Consider the following 21556-nt stretch of genomic DNA (forward strand, 5'->3'; position numbering starts at 1 on the left):
ATTGGAGTAAACCCTAATGATAGATACTTCCTCGGCAGCATAACAAAACGCTGCTTAATCTTAGCTTCCTTATCTACTTCCGCCCCCTGCATCACAAAGCTTCAGTTTGAACTCCGTACGTTGCGCCCACCCCGTTCCTCACATCGTTGCCTCCCAGCCCACAGTCCGCCCACACACTCACCATGGCCCCTCCCCCTCCCTCCATCCCCCCGCGACTATATAACTCCTCGTCACAGCCATCTCTTAGACCAGAGGCGTAGCTAGGGGGGGCAGGGGGTACATATGTCCCCGGGCGCCAAGGTAAAGGAGCGCCAAAATGAGGCTTACAACGTTACATTAGAACTTATTGCGGCGGGCGCGGCAGCCTGAAACTACTGCACAAATCTACACCTCAACCTAAAAGTATATACATCCCGCCACACACAGCCTACATGTCATGTAATTACATTTTGGTATGTGATTAAACGGGGGGGGGGGGCGCCAATTTTATAGTTTGTCCCCGGGCGCAAAATATCCTAGCTACGCCACTGTCTTAGACACACTTAAGCGGTTGTGCTTTCGCTACGTTGTCCCCACCTGAAGAAGGACGCTTGTGTTGCGCCCGAAACGTCGTGATTTAATTTAGTTGTTTTCATTTATTTGATTTGATTTTTTTATACCGACGTGACTTTACCGAAAAAAACAAAAAAGTAATAAGGAGGCCGTGAGGTTTACTGATGGTGGGTAGTGCAAGGTTAGATAAAGGGCTGTGTATGCCGAGAGCTCGGGGCTTCGGGAAGAGCTTCCTATGAGTGTTGCTGGAACAAAAAAAACGTTCCCTTGCCAGGGATCGATCACTCGTGCGGACGACCTTTCAATATGATGGGATGAACAGCTCTGGTCGATGGTTACAATATCCGCAGGGACAGACGTGCCAGACTCATGTCGGCACTCGTCTGCTTGGACAGTATTGACCCCCCTTGATCGTTACGTGTCACTGCCAACACCGCTTATTCTAGTCTTACCTTGCGTTAAGGTGTCCTCGTTTGACCATCGCACAAAGTAACGATGCTCAAAACAGCAGACTCTCATTGACCAGGTGAAAATAGGTTATCGGCCATTCATTAACACATTCCTGCGGAGGGAGCTGGTAGGAACGTTGGGTTGCTCGGTCAATGGCCCAGGGTCAACGGCGGCGTGGTGTATTCCGCAAAAATGCCCGACTGTGAGGGCGGGCACAAGCCGGCGTGAGTAGGTTAAACGTTGAGTTTTATAAGGGCACCACGGGGTGACCAGCCCCTCCCCATCCAGCCCCACTCCTCCCCACCCAGCCCCTCCCTCCTCATCCAGCCCCTCCCTGCACGACGGACACAATAATCCCCTGTGGGCTGGTGTAACCAGGAGGTTCCTACCAGTAAATATCTTTATTATCACTCCCGTGTTGAAAGCCTATCAGGGGATTAGATGTGCCCAGTTCATTTTGAGTGTTGTACGGTTTAAGGAAGTGGTCGTTTAGGATGTAGACCAGGGGGTCATCAACCTGCGGCTCTTTCGAGGGCTGCTTGATGACGTTATTCATTAAGGACCGTCGTCTCGTAATCACGTGCATTGGCGGCCTTTATTATATATTTAGAGGGGAAGGTTTTTTAAAAATAGATTTTCTTGTTATATCGCACTCCTTATATTCCGGTTGCCAACTCGTGGTTGTAGACTTTGCGGCAGAGGTCGCAAACGGGTTTTGATTCCTTACCCGTACCCTACCCGAAATGAGTGACAAACGGTTACTCTTTCGATTTAAAGCTTTCGTGACTGCAGGGATTCATCTTCTTGGTTCTTTCGGTAAAGTCACGTCGAATGGAAATAATAAAAAAAATTCTTATATTACTTTGTTTTATTTTCATTATTATTTTTATTATTTTATTATTCTTTTATTATTTCCATTCTACGTGACTTTACCGAAAGAACCAAGAAAACGGCGACTCACCAGTGACTCACGGCCTACCCGTACCCGTACCCGGCCTCACCAGGGTCGCAAACGGCTACCCGGGCCGGGTACGGGTAGCCGTGTATCGGGTAGGGTACGGGTATCAGGGTACCCGGTTGCGACCTCTGCTCTGCGGTAGCCCCCCCCCCCCCCCTGAGGCACGGCTGCTTTGCGGCGTTATTTTGAACCCAGGCAAACGATGCCGACGTGTTTTGGCGACGACGATACTCACTCAACTCCACCGAGGATCCATCTGCATCTGTAAACAAAACAAATAAAATTCACGCCATGCTACCTCGTGGAAATTTACATCGCAAATTCTGGGAGTGAGCTGGAGTGCTACTTCGATGTCTAAATGTATTGTGATTTAAAAAAAACAGCGTGGCGCTGGGTTCGCATCGGGGCACAAAAACATGTTTTTTCACGTGCAGGAAATTGGCCGTCGTTGAAGGTCACGGTCCCGTTCCATTTAGGGCAGTGAGAAGTGTCGCACTGTTTTGGAAAAAAATAATTGTATTTCGATTTAAAGCTTTCGTGACTGCAGGGATTAATCTTCTTGGTTCTTTCGGTAAAGTCACGTAGAAGGGAAATAATTTCGATTTAAAGCTTTCGTGACTGCAGGGATTAATCTTCTTGGTTCTTTCGGTAAAGTCACGTAGAAGGGAAATAATAATAATGCAAATTATTTTGTCAAGGCGCCCTTCCCCCTCTTCCAACCCAGCTTAAATATACGCTCCAAGCGTGGTGCTGTTTCATTCAGACGCTGTCTCCCCGACAGACCTGGTCTTCACCTGAGGACGGCTGCTTGCGTTGTGGCCGAAACGTCGTGAGAAATATTTTATGTTTTATTTTATAATTTTATTATTTCCATTCTCCGTGACTTTACCGAAAGAACCAAGAAGATGAAAGAATTGTATCTTTCGATAATGCCCAGTCGGTTAATCCTTTGCCACCTACAAATCGTTTAGACTGCAGCCTGAGGCTATTGAAGTCACCGACATAACAGAGGCGCGCCTTGTTTGGCATTTCACACACAGGGTGGTCCAGATGTCTTGCGACCTTCATTTAATTCTCTAAAACTTTATATATTTTAGAGGTTAATTTGAAGAAATGAATGTGCAAAGGGTAAAAATAGGGGGTCAATTAATTGGAGGACACAAGACATCTGGCCCATCCTGTAAACAGTATTATCATTAGCTACCTTCAGAGCTGTTATAAATATTTCAAAACATTAGCTTTCCTAGAATGGTATAGTCCAGGGGTGACCAAACCATATTTTTTATTATAAAAGCCCGGTGTCCGTCAACTAAATTATTAGAGCGTTTCATGAGGCCTGAATTAAAAAGTTTTAGAAAGTGGACCCCTCCCCAACTGTGGGGGTAAAAAGTTGATCCCCCCCCCCCCCAAAAAAAATGTATTTTATAGGCCTCTGCCTACACACCCTACATACAATAGAGTCGAGATTTATTTTGTCGGCATTTATATCAACATCCGTCTGTCACCCCCACCGCCCCCCCCCCCACCACTGATGTTCAGACGTCTCAGTTTGACTGCTCGGTTTGGTGTGGTCAAGGCTGGTGGTAAACAGGCGAATAAAATACCAACACAGACATTTGAATTTTGTACATTTCTCTTTGCATCTAATGATGAACGTTGAGGTACAACCCAGTAGTATCTGCACACATGGGGGGGGGGGGGGGTGGGGGGTGAAGAGGACATCAGTGGGGGCGACGGGCGAGAAGCCCTTTGCAGGAGCTAGAATTTCGGCGGCCAAAGTCCAAAATTATAGTCCCTTATAAAAAAAAAGCCCCATGTGGTTCTGCAGTTCAAAGACTTTTCAATTCGAGTCTGTACAAAACAGGACAACAAAAATCTTCGGAAGTAGGAGCGGAACCATCTAAAATCACTCCTGGCCGAGGCAGAAATGAGCACTCCCAAGGAAGCTTCTGCAGACTTCTAAATTCAAAACTGCCAAACGTCGCCAGCAAACCGACCCGTGTTCACTACCTGAAGTGACCAACTCCACACGTTGTTTTCTTTTCACTCGAGCTGTCTTTTGAGGATTTTGACCATGATACGATTGTGTTGTGTGGCTTGTAGTAAGGTCAGAAAGTTAGGCTATCGCTGTTTATAGTCTTTTCGCACAAGCAGCGATGGCATTTACTAGGTGGTGGACTGATGCTGTTGCGTGATATGCAGGTCTTATACATCGGGTCGCTGGTTAGTTGCATTTCAAAGTGGGATTCACAGCTTGATACCCACATTTGGAACGAGATATTCTGTCGATGTTTAGTTGTAGTGCGGGTAGGGAGGAACCAATAGTTTGAAGCGAATGGTCTGACAAGGGTATTCAAGTCTGCTGTATTTTGACCTCACATTTCAATTATTTTATGTTGATTTTTTGTTTCCGTTCGATAGTTGTGTAATCGTACTTAATAGGTGATGGTGGACCAAGTGAAGGGCACCATCTAGCAAAACATAATTGACACGAAGCAAAATACAACACAAGATGTAAGCACTGACACTTCGTGGTCAGGAAGGCTTCTGGTTAGAATACTCTCTACCAAGACAGCCTGCACAGAGGAATCGGTTGCATTCCGTATGCCTTTCGTAAGTGAACAAAATACTCCATCAACAATGCTCACTTGATAGAGCTATCGTGCTGTGACGGTTCCACCTGAAGACGGAAGCTTGTGTTGCCTCCAAAACGTCGTGATTTTTATTTTATTTTTATTTTACTTTTATTAATTAAAATTAAAAAATTTTCCTACGTGACTTTACCGAAAAAAACCGAAGAATATGAATCCTTGCAGTCACGAAAGCTTAAAATCTAGAAACAATGCTCACGTCAGAAAACAACACATTGCATTTTCCATTTCAAATGTAATTCCGAAAAAAATCTGTAACTATATAAAACATAGTTTTACATTTAAAAAAATACCTCTATGCCCAAAAAGCTACATAAGGAGAATTGAAGTTTTTATTTATTTATAGGTTTCAAACACAGGTCAATAAAATACATTGCATGCTATTGACAGGCAGCCCTTCAGTCGTTTTAAATAATCGGAATGTTGAGCATAGATATGAGCAAAAACTCGTGATTGCACTTTCCTACCCGACATGAGGCTGCTGCTATTAGGCTGCTAAAGTATTACTCTGCACAAGGTAATGCATATTCTTGTCCGTTTTTGGACAACCGTCAGATCAGCATTGGCAAAGCATCGGCCACGGCAGAGTACAAATCCTTAAACTAGACACCCATAACGATCCGTCTTCTTTAAACCTACTTTTAATTAAATGCCTTGTTATAGGGTGCGAGGATTGCAGCTTTGCTTTTGTCTTGCAAACATGTTTTTCCCTTTAGTGTTTGGGTAAGGCTGCATTTATTGCATAGGATCGTCTTCGGTTGCGTAATCATTGGTGAATAAGACAAAGTCTACGCACGTCAAAAGGGAACCCATGATTTCACAGAAACTGACATGCCGGGTGCAAACAACGTACACAGTCTACAATGAACATCCCAGCCACCTACTTGTCTTATACATTTGAAACCTCTTGAACTTATTTCACAAGAACAATGTATCGTATCAAAATGTTTGATTCATCAGCGCGGGTAAGGTACATCAAATGACTTCACGTTAAAAGAGTTGAATGTGTTAAGCATGTCAGTGCTCGTGGTTGAAACTTGCAGCAACATGGAATTAGTAGCGATGCTTGAAAATAAAAGACAAAAATTAGAAAGGAAACTTGGAGAACTTACACTGTCAACAAACGGGAACAACACAATCCAAAAAAATCATTGCGATACAACTGAATATTTACTAAATACAGTACAGCAATTCCTAAGCAATGATTGTATTAAAACAATGTCTCTGTTGCTAGTGGCAATAAGCAATGTTCTGTAGATGTTTCTGCAAAAGCATGCGTCAGACGGAACATTTTCATTTTTGTTTATTTTCCTTAACCCATTATTTATTGTGCAAGGTAACAGAAGCAGCAACATTGCTACGCTGCACAGGATTGAGAGGAATTAGGTTGGACAAACATTTCTTCCACACTGGCCTCATTTTCAATTTCTCTACCCACTTGGGATCCACCGACATATTTCCTATGCGCCGAAAGCGCTTCCATTCTTGCCTACAGCGCAGGTGAATAAGTTGATACATTTGACAAGTCATTATCTGAGACTTCCAATGGCAATTACCTCGGAAAGAAAACAGACGCGGTCATACAAACGTAAAAAAAAACAAAATATTATTGCAGCAGCTTATAGAATTGGGTGGTCAGAGGTCCTTTATAAATTTTCCTTTCTTTCATTATTAAAAATTAACCTTGCTGGAGTGGTTTGCTCATTTGGCAGCCACAGGGGCCACATTCTCAAAATCAGCACCTCGATGTTTGTTTGCAACTGCGCGTGGGCTTAAAACCAGAATGGCCACGCACAGGCACGACACTCACACCGATCGAAGAATCTGGAGCCTCACAAAGTATTGGTGCTACGACAAAACGGGGACACGTTTCGCTGTATAAGTTTGCAATGTTAAAGCAGTATTGCATTTCATAGCAATGGATTATACCGGTCATTTGAATAGATACTTGAAACCTTGCTTTTTATTTAACCGAATTGTGGAGAAATATTTAGACCTCAGAGGAATATGGGGAGACATTATAAGATATCCATAACATATTGAAGAAATCCCCCCCAATACTGGCTACAAGTGACTTCCGTTTACAAAGTTGTGGTGTAAATTTCGATTTAAAGCTTTCGTGACTGCAGGGATTCATCTTCTTGGTTCTTTTGGTAAAGTCACGTAGAAGGGAAATAATTAAATAATACAAATAAAACATAATAAAATAATTCTCACGACGTTTCAGCCACAACGCAAGCAGCCGTCTTCAGGTGGAGAACAGGTCTGTCTTCTCGAACAGGTCTGTCTTCTCGACAGACCTGTTCTCCACCTGAAGACGGCTGCTTCCATTGTGGCCGAAACGTCGTGAGAATTATTAAATGTTTTATTTTTATTATTTTATTATTTTCCTTCTACGTGACTTTACCGAAAGAACCAAGAAAAAGAGAAAGAAAAAACAATTTGTGGTGATTTGCTGAAAAAATAAATGTTTCAGTGGCAGTGAAATTACGTGCTGTGAAATAATGGTTTAAGAAGCAAGAGGAACATTCCATCCTGATAGGGGTTAAAACCCTGAAACAAATGGCCTAAGTTAATTGCCCTTTTCAAGAATGTGTGTCAAGATACATTTCCTAAGCTTCACTTATTGCTCTCCATGTCAGGCCACAGACATTCAATCGCCTCTCGTAAATAACAGACACTTCAAATTCCTCTCTCATGGCAAGTTGACACTGGCCGATCAATTTGGCCTCAGTCAGTCAAGATACACAGGGACATCAAAAGCCTGCAAATGCCAACCACTGGATTTTCAACAAACTTTTGTGCCGTTACTTTCAATGGGTGTGGTAATGGTAGTGTTTTTAAATGTAAACAAGGTAATGGTTTTTCTCGCGGATGTTTGTTCTTAATTTAATAGCATTCGTTTTGCCAAGCGCAAGGTACGAGAGATGTTTGTTCCGGCAAGTTCACTTGAGAATGCCAGTCAGGAACTTAAATCCGGCTGTGCTTGAGAACGTGGTTTAATCTTTCATCGAGGCCCCCCCCGAGATTCGAACCAATCCCAGAGGTGCTGGCTCAACACTGAGACAAAGGTGTTAGCAATCCATGCCACCTGTCCTCGTTGATAGCCAATCTTTTTGCGATGCATCAAGACGTGATACAAAAACCCAGGGGAACTGGGAAGGTCTGGTGAGTGCAAACACATTCTTGTTCAGTCCACGAGAGAGCACAACTCCCGCTGATCCCTTTATAGTTTACTTGGGGCATGACGGCACACCGCAGGAGTGATTGTGCTACAACTCAGCATATCATCAGCCTTAGGCGAAGGAGGAGGAGGAGGCACTGTCCACATCTTGCCGAATGTGAGAAACCTGTAGTATGGGCAGCAACAGTGCGAAGGCATCCTGGATGTACGTCGTGCTGTTTGAGGCCTGCATTGTAGGTGAAGGTTGGGGATAGCAAAGGATGTGGGCAGAGAAAGAAAAAAAAACATCACAGGCAACTCAGAGAAATTGCTCCTATTTACGTTGATTCACTTACATTTTCACGGCTGCTTGCGTTGTGGCCGAAACGTCGTGAGAATTATTTTATTACGTTTTCTTTTAATTATTTTATTATTTCCCTTCTACGTGACTTTACCGAAAGAACCAAGAAGATGAATCCCTGCAGTCACGAAAGCTTTAAATCGAAATTTCACTTACATTGTTTCGTGAAATTGAAAGAATGCAGTCGTACGGGCCGCGTGTGCATAACCACGACGGCGCGCTACGCCCACAGCGACCTCGAGCAAGGGCTCAAGCCTGTGTTTACAAATCGCCATACTGTACGCTTCGCTACTCTCTCTACATGCAATCTCCGCAGCAATCTCTGGTGAGTATGAAAAATGACCCCCAGGAACGTATCCAAAATGTATATAATCTTAAGTCAACGGCAAATAGGTATAAGGGCTGCCACGGTGGCGAGATGTTAACTACCTCGCCTGGCAATCAGGTCGTGGGTTCGATCCCGACCGTGACGCCTGCTGTATATTTGGAGTTTGCGTGTATCTCTCATCATCATCACGGTGACGAGAAGATGTTAACTACCTCGCCTGGCAATCAGGAGGTCGTGGGTTCGATCCGACCGTGACGCCTGCTGTATATTTGGAGTTTGCGTGGTCTCCCCGTGGATTTTTCCCTGGGTCCTCCGGTTTTTCTCTCCGCGTTTAGAATCAACGTGCGTTTAGAGTATTTGGCTGATGTAAATTTCCACGTGATAAGCCACTTCGTTGAGCTTTCATATGTGGCCAAGTCACTTTTGAAAAAGAGCTATAGAACTCAATGAGGCATTACTTTCTAAAATACAAAGTTTAGTTTATATTTAAGTCGTTTCGCACAAAGTCTCGTGTTTTCCAGGGAAGCATACCCGACGTAAATAGAGGACTTTTACTGTACCCAAAACGATTAAATGAGGAAGCGTTTGTTATGTCACTACAGGTCAAGAGGAAATGAAAGAGACATTGGGGTGATGTGACATTGCATGCTATTGACAGGCAGCCCTTCAGTCGTTTTAAATAATCGGAATGTTGAGCATAGATATGAGCAAAAACTCGTGATTGCACTTTCCTACCCGACATGAGGCTGCTGCTATTAGGCTGCTAAAGTATTACTCCGCACAAGATAATGCATATTCTTGTCCGTTTTTGGACAACCGTCAGATCAGCATTGGCAAAGCATCGGCCACGGCAGAGTACACATCCTTAAACTAGACACCCATAACGATCCGTCTTCTTTAAATCTACTTTTAATTAAATGCCTTGTTATAGGGTGCATGATTGCAGCAAACGATTAAATGAGGAAGCGTTTGTTATGTCACTACAGGTCAAGAGGAAATCAAAGAGACATTGGGGTGATGTGAGGATTCTTGGCAGACTAAGACACATCTTCGATGGAGGAAAGGGGCCAGACAGCACGGAATTGAGCTGAATTGAACATCGTGTGGACTTTGCTCCCATAGGAATTTCTTCATTACTATAAACAATGTATTCGAATACAATAAATGCCTATTATATGCTGGAAGCCACAGGTGAATTGGACATTCGGTGCATCGCACACTGTGTGCATGTTCACGGGGTAAGCTTACCTCCAAGAAAATGCTGGTGATGAGTGGATTCAGCACCTCTGACTTCTCGTGAGCCTGTGATGACAGATGAAGTCATTACTCATCGAATGCGAGTGATCGTGATAAAGGACACCGACTCAAACGGCAGAGAGGAGTGTCATACAATGGCTGAAGTAATAAAATCCATTATTAGATTGGTGTGATTCATAAAGTAAGGGATGTTTCTTCTTGGTTCTTTCGGTAAAGTCACGTAGAAGGGAAAAAATAAAATAATGGAAATAAAACATAATAAAATACAATCGTGAGAATTGTATGTTATGATGTAAATGTTTTATTATTTTATTATTTCCCTTCTACGTGACTTTACCGAAAGAACCAAGAAGATGAATCCCTGCAGTCACGAAAGCTTTAAATCGAAATTTAAGGGATGTTTTCTTACCCCAACGGTGCTCAAGCAGTTTGTAAACTTTGTTGAAAGCGTCGACAACTCCTTGCACAAGACCACTGTTAACCTACAATCAAATAAAATGGCAGTTATATTTTCCTGTGAGCACACCAAGACATAGATGCACCACTTGTCCTGAAAGAAGCAAAGAAAGTACACAACATTGCACACGTTACTAAGTGGGCTAAATGACTCCAGAGATCTAAAAATCCTCGTAAAAAATCTGAAATAACAGCGCCGAAATCCATAGTTCAATACTGGTCTACGGAGGGGGCGAAATCAGCTTGTTAATGTGTCACTATAATTGGTAAATTGATTGATATTTTAATCGGTGTTTCTTCAGGACTTGAAGGGAAATTATGAGTCGGTGGCAACTGCCACCATTATAAGTAAAGGCCAATGATCAAATCACCCAGCATACGCCCGGATAGTGAATGGATGGGCAACAACAATGCATAACAGGTACGGTGAGGCCAACGCATGCGCAGAAAAGGGCAGTGTAGCCAACATCCATTGTCCTGTAATTCAATGTTACCATGTCTATGTTCCCCTGCATTCACCAACACACACTCATCAATACGGTGAAGTATGCTCAGTAAGACTGCTTCTCAACTCCCACCCCGCATTCAGGGAGTGTGGTGGGGGAAAGGCGGCGAGTGGGAGAACGGAGCGGTAGGTGCTGATCCTACGAAGCCACACAGCTCACGCAGCGTTTTGTTGACTCAGGCCGTGCTGCCGTTTCTGTCCCGGCACTGAAACACCGGCACAGGAACAGCAGTGTGGTTTTGACCAATTTGCGTAATCTGAAAGCTATTTGATCAATTTGGACCAGCACACGCGGCCTGCTACACACACAAAATCCTTGATGTCCATCGTGAAAGCAGTCGGCTTGTACGTGCGTCTAATACTTCCGCGCCCCATTGTTAAACAGGGAACCCGCTAATGCTCAAACCACGAAGCACTGAAACAAGCAGTGAACGTGTTGTCGAGCGACACAGGGGCGGTGACACAGGGGCGGTGACATTGTCGAGCCACGCGAGGCACGCAAGGGGGTGGTGGCGGCGTGTGGACTCGCCTGGTGAGGCTGTGCGCCCTCTGCAGGGCTGTGTGCTCCTGCTCCGTGCCGTGCAGGATGAGCTCCCCGGCCTTGTGGAACTGCTCTATGGAGCGAGCGGTCACCTCCGCCAGGCTCTCGATGCACAAGCCATGGATGTCCTGCAACACCCAGGGCCGTAGCCATTGGTGCAATAAGCGTTAATTGAGCCGGCATGCTTTGTCTCGGTCATAGGGATAGGCTAGTTGATGATAAGCTGTGGCATTTTGAGTCCAGTTTTTTAGGCGTCTGTAGCTTTGATTTAGCCATTCGCTTATATATCTAAAGCATCTTCTTGGTTCTTTCGGTAAAGTCACGTAGAAGGGAAATAATAAAATAAAGCATAAGAAATATATTTTTTATTTTATTATTTCCCTTCTACGCGACTTTACCGAAAGAACCAAGAAGATGAATCCCTGCAGTCACGAAAGCTTTAAATCGAAATATCTAAAGCAGTCAAAATGTTAGTCCACCCTTGGTTAATAAATATGGGCGTTAGGGGTACGTGCTTCCTCCCCCTCACCCCTGTTTTATCAGGTCACACAGGCAGTGATCAGAGTAAAAATTATTTCCGACATATATAGCAAATTACCATTATCAGTCTTCCTCTGTGCACTGCAGTCTCGAATTACATAAACAAAATTATCTTAGTCTATGTTTTCATACAGACTCGCTAATTTCACCAGTCATCTCGTCAAAGTCAGTTACGCTTGGGTGTTAGTCATCATCATGCTTGAGGATTTGTCCACTCAGACATCGTTGGATAAAAACAAAACACACTTTGTTGACAAATAACCTTCATCAGTAATTTCGTTGACGAAATTATGACTGCATGCGATGCGTGTGCACAAGACATTTGCCAGGCGTCGTTTGGCTACACGTTAGCGTGGCACTGCACCAACAATGCCGATTCTTCTACTTTTATCAAGTTTACTAAAGTGGCACTTCTATTACTGTGTGTGTGTTAATGTTAATTGTCTCGTGTCGGTTTCTTATTATTGCCTGCACGGTTTTCTTCTGTTTCGGGCTCTCCTCCGCATTCTTCTCCTCCTCCTCCTCCTTCAGAGTCTCCTCGCCCACTTCCCTCAGCCAGGTGTCCGCTTTTTCTCTCGCCTGAGTCACACGCGAGAATTTTACCACTCAGGTGTGTGCATCTTATTTTACAAACCAACGTCGGCATCACTTTGAACGCGTTCTGCACTCCCTGCAGCCTGCAGGCGTTTACCTTGTTGAGTTTGTCCGGTGTGACCCCAACGTGAAGGCTGAAGAGGAGCTCAGTTATGACGTTCACAAAATCATGGCCCTCTTCTCCTGAAAACATATGGAGTGCGCGTTAGTCAAATAATCGTACCAATACTCCATCATTTCAACAATCGGGACATCCCAGCTCCAGATTTGTGTCGACTATGATGGCTATAATAAGTAAAATTGAGACTGAAAGTCAGTCCCATGTCATACGAAAACATTTTAAACGGTTGTGGGTGCTAACCACAGCACCTTTTTCGTCGGTGGCCTCCACCTCTTCGTCCAACTCCTCCAGGGCGAGCGCAGATTTAATCTGCTCCAACTCATGCCGAGTGCGATCCAGGTCTTCTCCCGACAATGCCGCTATCACGGCCTGCACCTACATAGCGCACACCAGCGGACATTTTAAGTTCTTGCAGACATTTCCGTGAGATTTGTTTTTTAAAGATGCAATCGATACCAAAGTAAGTAAAGCACATAGCGCCATTCACACACGGCTTCACAGCGCTTTACAACACAATCCCAGTAAAAACCCTTAACATTAAAACTTAGAGTAAAACAACTCTACGCAGATGGATATGCAAGAGAAAGTAAATGTGTTTTCAGACGGGTCTTAAAAACCTCGGCTGACGGAGTGTCCCTAACGGCCTGGGGCAAGACATTCCACAAATAAAGCGTCCTACTACCGAAAGCCATGTAAGCCATAGAATGCAGATTTGTCCTTGGTACACTATCACGAAACATACTTTTGACACTTAAATGAGGTCACATGTGTAATTATAATAGAAATGAGTGCTGGCTTCGCATTAGGGATGCAGCCGCAGTTTGGAAGTTGGCGGGGGGGGGGGGGAAGTCCCACATCCAGAGGTGCCGCAGATAATAGGAGTTGCAGGTAACAGACTCGCAAATAAGTTCTACTGTACGAATAATTATACAAAATCCATACAACAACTCAGTCTGTGCAGATGCTACTGTGTACAGGTATCCCCCGTCGATTTATGAAAGGAATGCGTTCTTCCAAAAACACGCGTAGAACAAAATTTCGTACATCGGAATGGTTTTTCCCATTAATTTATACAAAATATTGGGGATGTGTTTCAGACAGTCATTCCAACTCTACTCCTAACATAAATATTCAGCTATATAACTTTTCACAATTTAACAATAATAATGAACATAAATATTAAAGCGATTGAATAAAAATAAATTTATAAAAAAATTACAATTTTCATGAAACGCGCCAATAGAAATGCATTACTGTCGCACTGAAGGGGTGCCGTGACGCTGTCGTGGATGGATGATGCAACCTCCCGGGTGCTTCTTGTTTGACCTCATGGCGTGTGCCGTGTGAAATTTCGGAAATTCGATTTCGTGAATCGAAAAGTGTCCACAATTTGTCAATTGTGTGAACGCAACATTTCGTAAACTTAACGTTCATAAATCATGGGATACCTGTATTTAAAGGTTTTATCAACAGCATAATATGCATGTCACCACGTAGAACAAATAAAACCACACACTCAAAAATACCACGTTTGTACAAACTGTTGTAGGTGTCTCTTAGGCATATTTTAAAAATGTTAATGTCCAGACACTCACAACACGCACAGTGGCTGTGCTCCTGCATCACATGTACCTTGTTCTCACTCTCATTGGACAGTATTTCCAGGGCCTCCAGATGAGACAAGCCCTGGAACTCATCGAAGAGGAGGCCATAGTGGGCCTTCTTCCCATCACCAATCACCCCGGCCGCACCTTCCTGAGACAGACGTTGCTCCTCCTTTTCCTTGGCCTCCCGCAGGACCTATGGTCAACCGCATGGCATGACAATGCAATTAAACACACTTTGAAAACACGCAAACATCCAGTTAGATCCTTGCCTGTACCTCACTTTAACACCATTGTGTCCTTTCTTTTCCATGTCATGCCACAAGGACATGATGATGATTTGGAGCGCTGCTTTGGCGAGATGTTAACTACCTCGCCTGGTAAATAAGGAGGGCGTGGGTTCCATCCCGACCCTGAATCCTGTATATTTGGAGTTTGCATGTTCTCCCCTTGGTCGTGTGGATTGTTCTCCACGTCCTCCGGTTGTTCCCGACACATTGAGAAACATGCGCTAACGAGTGTTTGGCTGCTATACATTTCCAAATGATAAGCCACTTCGTTGAACTATCATTTGTGGCCAGGTCACTTCTGAAAAAAAAAATATTTTTTAACCTTTTATGTTCTGTTTTATATAGCTCAGTGAGAGCCTTACCTAATTAAATTAAATAGTTTATAGTTTTAATAAAATGTTTACAGTTTTCATTTATGAGGCACTGCTTAACCACAACTGGCCAGTACCTCCACAACATCCACCTGTGAGTCTCTGACCTGAGAGAGGGTGGTCGTCTTGTGCAGAAGACCCTTTGTACGCCGAAAGCCAGGATCCCCCTCCGCCAAGATGTCCATCGTCTTCTTGCCAATCAGCTCAAGTGCATCGAGGCCACCAGTGATGACGGTCTTGCTCTACACCAACACGTGGAGAAAGGAGTCGTGATTTTGAACACGGTCAATGGGCTAAATGCAAGGCGTGTAAAAATGCACCGATGTGGATTTCAAATGAGATGAGCTACCGTATTCTGCACAGCATTTGTAATCGCGGATGCAGTCATGCCACCGTATTTAGACAGCATGCCGAACGCCCCACCCGTCGGTGAAACTGGTTTTCCTTGCCCTTCCACCACAGGGCTGCCGCTTGCCTCCGTCGCTGTAAGAAAACCCAAGGAGTTCAAACTTCTTATGGGTTTGGCAGGAGTAAAACAATTAAATATGTAGGTCAATGCACAGGCCAACACACGGTGACATATGACACATATGGTACTGAACTCATGGTGCAAGTCAGCACATTCCTTGTCGAGGTACCTGACTCATTTGGTGGGGTGGTGGTCTCCACTGCAGCATCCTCGGCCTGCTTCTGATCTGCCGAAAGATCAGCCGGTGTTGGGATGCCCAGAGAAGCTTCGGCTTTCTCCATGACGTGTGTTATTCCATGGCCTACAGGTACGGCAACAAGCGCAGGAGTAAAGTCACATAAAACACGAAATGTCAGACTCATACCCTTCATTTGCTTGTATGGATATTTGTTTCCCCTATGATTTACACAGTTGACCATTTATCTAAAGTGCATCACAAAGGTAATGACACCACTCCCTTCCTGCTTGGATTACTTACCTTGAAGTTAAAAATAATAATTACACTCATCTGAAACTTGTTAAAATTGGCAATTATCTTATTTTCAAGTGGATACTCTTTTATGGTTTAAATGAAGTGCATTTTTACGCTTATTTTTTATTTAGTTCAAACTATTTTTCTACTAAAATTTCAAAACTTAGAGGAAACCGCTAGAAACGTTCAACGATATTTGCTGAAAAAAATCACACATTGGATGCAAATGGTGTAAATGTGCACGTTGTGAAAATAACGCGAGACTCACCAACGGAGGAGACTGTTGCAGTTGCGGAGGTAAGAAGGGATTTTCCCCAGCTGCCCCACGACCCCCAGCCCCCTCCTTGAGAAGCCTAACCAACAAATCACAGCCACCAGCAAATTCATTCATTCTGTGGGTCGTGTGTACGTTAAACTTATTTCGCACAGTACGTAAGACGTTCAACATACATCCAGCTAATGCCTGCAAAGAACGAGCAAAAATGCAATGCTACGATGATAGAAATTTTGAGATTTGTGACACACATTATAAGGTTAAGACGATGTGAGCTGGTGAGTCGAATTTAGTTTTCCCACACAAAACAATTATCAGGACACGATCGATGTCTCAACTGTACTGATAGTAAAATACATGCGAGAGCTCACAAGAAGGCTGAGAATATTCAAAGTCATCTTTTAGAGATAACCTGTGCAAATAAAAAAAAAGACACGGACACTCAGACATTAAGATCTTCTCACATTACTGGTTCTCGATCATGGCTGCTCTTCCGTCAGCGGGCGTTCAAAAATACACTGCCGGTGCATGTTCCAAACATGCAAAACTGATTAGGCCATAATGGGAATTATGACGGATATCCGACAATGCCAGGCACCTCTTGTGGTGGCTGTGGTTGGGTGTCTGGTTCCACGGGGGAAGGGGAACCCGGCTTGGGTTCTGGTCGTTTCCGCGTGGCGGGCTGAGCTGTCTGGGTCTCTCCTGGACCCTCGCTGGTGTCGGCTGTGCTCAGGGCATCCTTCTTGGAATCATCCTTGGCCTCTTCCTTTGCATCTTCTTTTGCATCCTTCTTGACATCCTCCTTGATATCCTCCCTGGCAATCTCCTTGGCAACCTCCTCGGCAACCTCCTTGGCAACCTCCTTGGCAACCTCCTTGACATCCTCCTTGACAACCTCCTTGACATCCTCCTTGACATCCTCCTTGACAACCTCCTTGACATCCTCCTTGACAACCTCCTTGGCATCCACACCATCAGGGTTGGCTGACACAGGCTCGTCCTCTCCGCTACCTGTGGAGCTGGAATCTTCTGCCTGAAAGAACACAATTGATGATGATTATCATCAATGAAGTCATTTTTTGTTAATCACGAAGGCATGATAGGTTATCAAAGGAAGGCATGGGTAACAACAGAAGGGCCTCAGATATGTTATATTTATAAATGATGTGAAAATCTTAACATGTAGGGCTTTGATCATCACATCAGAATACACATTCTATTCAAACCTAATATCTTGGAATTGAACATTGAGGGTCTGATCAAAAGAATGAAATGTGATCACAGAGACAAGCCTTCCACTCCGTCACAATTTATATGCAGGACCTCCTTCTCTATGGAAATGCCACAATGCCGAGAATGGTGTAGGAGTACCACTGGTTCTGCTCCTGCCTCCGTGCCGCTCACAACGGCACTCATTTCCACGTCCACAGTTTCTGCAACCTCCTCCTCAGCAGCGTCCACCTTACTCTCATCTCCCTCCATCCTTCAAGCTGCAAGTTTCGTTTGTTTCTAAAAAAAACAAGTGTAAATACATAAAAACACTTTGTCAAACCAAAAGAAACACTGATTATACAATATCAAGTGGGCATGCCCAGTGTATTATGTTAAACAGCATCCGGTGATAATGTCAACAGACATGAAGGAATCCACCTCAACTGACTTTCATCGAGTGATATCTTAAGATCTCTGGCTGCGTACACTTGACATTATTTTGCACTTGAAAACTACTGTATACACTAACTTAACTCCTTTTTTTATTATTCCAGGTACAGCCCTTTGAGCTATTAGCTCTTTTTCAGAGGCGACCTGCCCACACGTGGTCACTCGTCGAAATGGCTTATATCACAAGGGAATTTATAGTCGCCAAATAATCTAAACTAAACGCATGTATCTAAACGTGGAGGTGAAAAACCAGAGGACCCAGAGATAAATCCACGCGTAACGCGACTGCGAGAACACGCAAAACTCCAAATATAATACAGGCATCGTCAGGGTCGGGATCGAACTTATATATTCCTCCTGCAAACCAGGCGACGGAGACAACATCTCGCCTCCGTGGCTGAACCAATGAAGAGATTGCATATAGTGTACTGTACAAGTTGTTGACATTTCGATTTAAAGCTTTCGTGACTGCAGGGATTCATCTTCTTGGTTCTTTCGGTAAAGTCACGTAGAAGGGAAATAATAAAATAATAAAAATTAAACATAATAAAATAATTCTCACGACGTTTCGGCCACAACGCAAGCAGCCGTCCTCAGGTGAAGAACAGGTCTGTCGGAAAGACAGCGTCTGAATTTCTGAATTTCAGACGCTGTCTTTCCAACAGAATTTCTGAATTTCAGACGCCGTCTTTCCGACAGACCTGTTCTTCACCTGAGGACGGCTGCTTGCGTTGTGGCCGAAACGTCGTGAGAATTATTTTATGATGTTTAATTTTTATTATTTTATTATTTCCCTTCTACGTGACTTTACCGAAAGAACCAAGAAGAAGTTGTTGACACTCAACAGTCCACACATGCGCACTCGTAAAGCCCTGAAATGCTCGCGCTGAGCCACATGTCCAGAGCATCAGCCTCGAGCGGCCAAGAGGGAGCTGTTCTGGGACGTGGCCAAGCTGAGCACAATCCAATGTCGGCATTGCAAGTAACGTTACCCAACCAAACCTCACCATCAAGTCAAAAGGGTCCCAATCAACGGGTATATTCGCATTTAACAAGTTCACCGGTTAATATATGAACAATGGTGTTCCAATAAAACACGTGGTGAAAAGAAAGTTAATATAGAATAATGTAATAATAAAAAAAAAACGTCCTCTGCTTACAATCATTTTAAGTCATGTCAGAATAGAATTCGTCGTATTGTAGGTATTTAATATGCTCTGTCCTCTTATTGTTTCCGCCGTCACAAGTTAACCTTAACCGACCCGTGCGGCGTGGCCGGTCAATCCAGCAGTGGATTTATAACGACGACGACGAGGAGGCTTGCACGTGATTTGCCTCGCGAGATGCTCAGAGAGGAGGGAGCCTAATTCTAGATTTGAAGCTTTCGTGACTGCAAGGATTCATATTCTTAGGTTTTTTCGGTAAAGTCACGGAGGTAAAAAAATAATAAAATAAATGAATTGTTATTTTTCGTTAAGATTTAGATTATTTTTTTACACCTAATGAGATAAAATTTGATTTATTGTTGTGGATTTCACACCTGATGATGATTGCTTGTGTTGCAGTCGAAATGTCGTGAGAATTTTATTGTTTTATATTTTTATTATTTTATTATTTCCCTTCTACGTGACTTTACCGAAAGAACCAAAAATATACCGAATGAGATAATTAAAATTTAACACGTAGGCTTTCGCGAACAATATTATTCATAATAAAGCTTTTTTTGGGGTTAGATCGCGTTAGTTATAAATGTTGTGAATTCACTCAAAGCACAGGTGGGCTAAAGTTGTAATGTCTTTTGTCAACGTGACACTTTTTTTGACTGATTGGCCGTGTCTGGTGGTGGAGGGTTACGACACATTTATAAGTAATAACGCGATAGAACCCAAAAACCCTTTATTATGAAGTATTAAAATTGCCCGAGTTTGACGTCGAAACGAACGCACCACGGCCTCCGCGCGCTGACGTCACAGGCGCGATGACGTCACAAGGACGCTGTTGTGGCTTTTAAAGTCATTTTACCCCCCCCCCAAACCTTCTTCTCTATCCTTGACCGACGTTTCAGGCTCGATCCTGGCAGCCCCGGGGAAGACACACACACACGGCCCAAGGCAAGTCACCGAATCCACAAATAAAGCTTTAAAGAAAAAAAAACGTAGAAAAAATTGCGTGGCTCTGCACAATCGCTTGGTCACGGACACTGCTTAAAGTGTACTCGGCCTACTCTTCCACGCCAACCAAACGTCTTTGAAGACAAGTTCATTTATGAGGTATAGCCCTGTGAGCCATTCGGCTCTCGAATCGGGTGCAACCACAACAAAACGAAAAACAAAAACATGAACAAAAAACATCTTAAAAAATCCAAAGACAGCAAAATATTGCTGAAAAAGACACAGCACTGGACATTGCCATTAATGACTTTGCTTGTTACCGTCGCCACGAACCAGCCGAAGTCTTGGTGTGTGTCTCTCTCTCCCCTCACCTCACGTCAGCCTGCAGACAAACAAGATAGAAGCCCGGCCTCCTAGAAACCTCCTCCACCGCCACCGCCAACCTTGCCGCACTCTCGCGGTCACCCCCCTCTGCTGCTGCTGCTTCTGCTACTGCTGCTGCTTCTTCTGCTGCTGCTGCTTCTGCTGTTGCTGCTGCTTCTTCTCATCGCCGCCGCCGCCTCCGCGTGGCCACGTCGACGGGAGTTCACGATTCGGCGGCGTCGGCGTTCACGCGGTGACGTCACCGCGTCGCACGTCGTCGTGTGCCGTGACGTCACCACGTCGCACGTCGTCGTGTGCCGCGGTGACGTCATCGCGTCGTCGTGTGCCGCGACGTCATCGCGTCACACGCCTGTGCCGTGACGTCACGGCGCCGGCACGTTCCCGCCACCTTACCGTTGCCCCCCCACCCACTATCCGTGAAGCGTGGTGACGTCACGAATACGCGGTGACGTCACGAATACGCGGTGACGTTGAGCGAAGGGGTGAGGTGGAGGGGGGGGGGCTTGCCGTGACGTAGGCGTCACACCTTCCCCCCCACCCGCTGCCTCGCCCCCGGTGGGTGTGACGTCATCGCCGCCAGAACTGTGTTGACGCGGTGACGAATGCGAATGTACGTGCGGATGACGTCATCATTGTCGTCATTACGGTTACAATGTGGTGACGTCACGCGAACGTGTTCTTAAGTGGTGGCGTGCGGGGTAAGGCGGTGACGTCATTTTACCGCGGGAACGTAAGAACGTGCGGAGTCCGTGCTAAGTGCTAACATCATCGCCGTGGGAACATGGTGACGTTTACGTTTGTTTGACACTTAAAAAATTAACCCGTAAAAACAAAGTTTTTCACTCTAAATCCTTTATATGCGTGGCGGCTAGAGTCCTCTCGTCCTCTGGCTTGAGATGGCTGCCACCTATGGGTCAGATGATTGCATTGCACCATTAAGCAATTGGTAATTAAATATAATATTTTTGTCCTATAAAGTGTAAAATTTTGGAAAAAAAATTCACGAACATTAATTGTCACGCACAACGAGTCTGTGTGCAAAATGTCAGCTCGATTGGATCACGGGAAGTGGGTTAAAAAACGACCGAAAGATTTGAACGGTCCTAAGCAAGCAAGCGAACTTAATATAAAGGATTTAAAAATAGACATTTTTTTTATTTCGTTTGTATTGTACCGTTTGGTCAGTGTCATGCGTTTTATTTGCCTTAAGGGGCCGTCCATAAATGACGTCATGCGATTTTGGCCGATTTTTTACCCTCCCCCCCTCGTCACGTGGCGTCACAAAGTCAGATATGACGTCACAAAGCTCTGCCCCGCTCCACTTTAAACTATTGTCATTGTAGTGCGTATTTAATGTGGCGCTGCACTCTGATGTTGTAGGAGAAAACATTTATTAAAAAGGAGGCGTTGGAAAGCTAACATTTAGCATAAAATTAACGTGA

The 21556-nt window shown here is 44.4% G+C and overlaps 1 protein-coding gene across 2 annotated transcripts; it reads right to left on the reverse strand.

Moving 5' to 3' along the window:
• Window positions 1-4925: 4925 nt before the first annotated feature.
• LOC133340965 (protein FAM114A2-like) lies at window positions 4926-20314 on the reverse strand. Of its 2 annotated transcripts, none has more exons than XM_061549511.1 (15): window positions 20102-20314; window positions 17329-17466; window positions 16556-16990; window positions 15952-16036; window positions 15381-15512; window positions 15092-15225; window positions 14850-14984; window positions 14110-14277; window positions 12726-12852; window positions 12454-12539; window positions 12231-12341; window positions 11211-11350; window positions 10130-10202; window positions 9712-9765; window positions 4926-8021 (listed from the first exon to the last, which is right to left on the reverse strand). In XM_061549511.1, exons 2-15 carry the CDS (start codon window positions 17437-17439, stop codon window positions 7908-7910), a joined length of 1905 nt encoding a protein of 634 aa, XP_061405495.1. In that variant the 5' UTR covers window positions 17440-17466; window positions 20102-20314; the 3' UTR covers window positions 4926-7907. The 2 variants fall into 2 exon arrangements, with proteins under 2 accessions (XP_061405495.1, XP_061405496.1); XM_061549512.1 differs by lacking the exon at window positions 20102-20314 and adding an exon at window positions 19566-19688.
• Between the last annotated feature and the right edge of the window lie 1242 nt (window positions 20315-21556).

The sequence above is a fragment of the Lethenteron reissneri genome, chromosome 10, assembly GCF_015708825.2.
Source record: "Lethenteron reissneri isolate LAM-NWPU_2019-01 chromosome 10, ASM1570882v1, whole genome shotgun sequence".
Taxonomy (NCBI): Eukaryota; Metazoa; Chordata; class Hyperoartia; order Petromyzontiformes; family Petromyzontidae; genus Lethenteron; species Lethenteron reissneri.

Excerpts from the sequence above, each read along its gene's own strand:
- LOC133340965 (XM_061549511.1), bottom strand. The coding sequence starts at position 17,439 with ATGGAGGGAGATGAGAGTAAGGTGGACGCTGCTGAGGAGGAGGTTGCA. Across the intron at positions 15,513-15,951 it reads TGCAACAGTCTCCTCCGTTG|GCCATGGAATAACACACGTC; the intron begins GTGAGTCTCGCG and ends CCGTACCTGTAG. Across the intron at positions 8,022-9,711 it reads TCACCAGCATTTTCTTGGAG|GCCTCAAACAGCACGACGTA; the intron begins GTAAGCTTACCC and ends CCTACAATGCAG.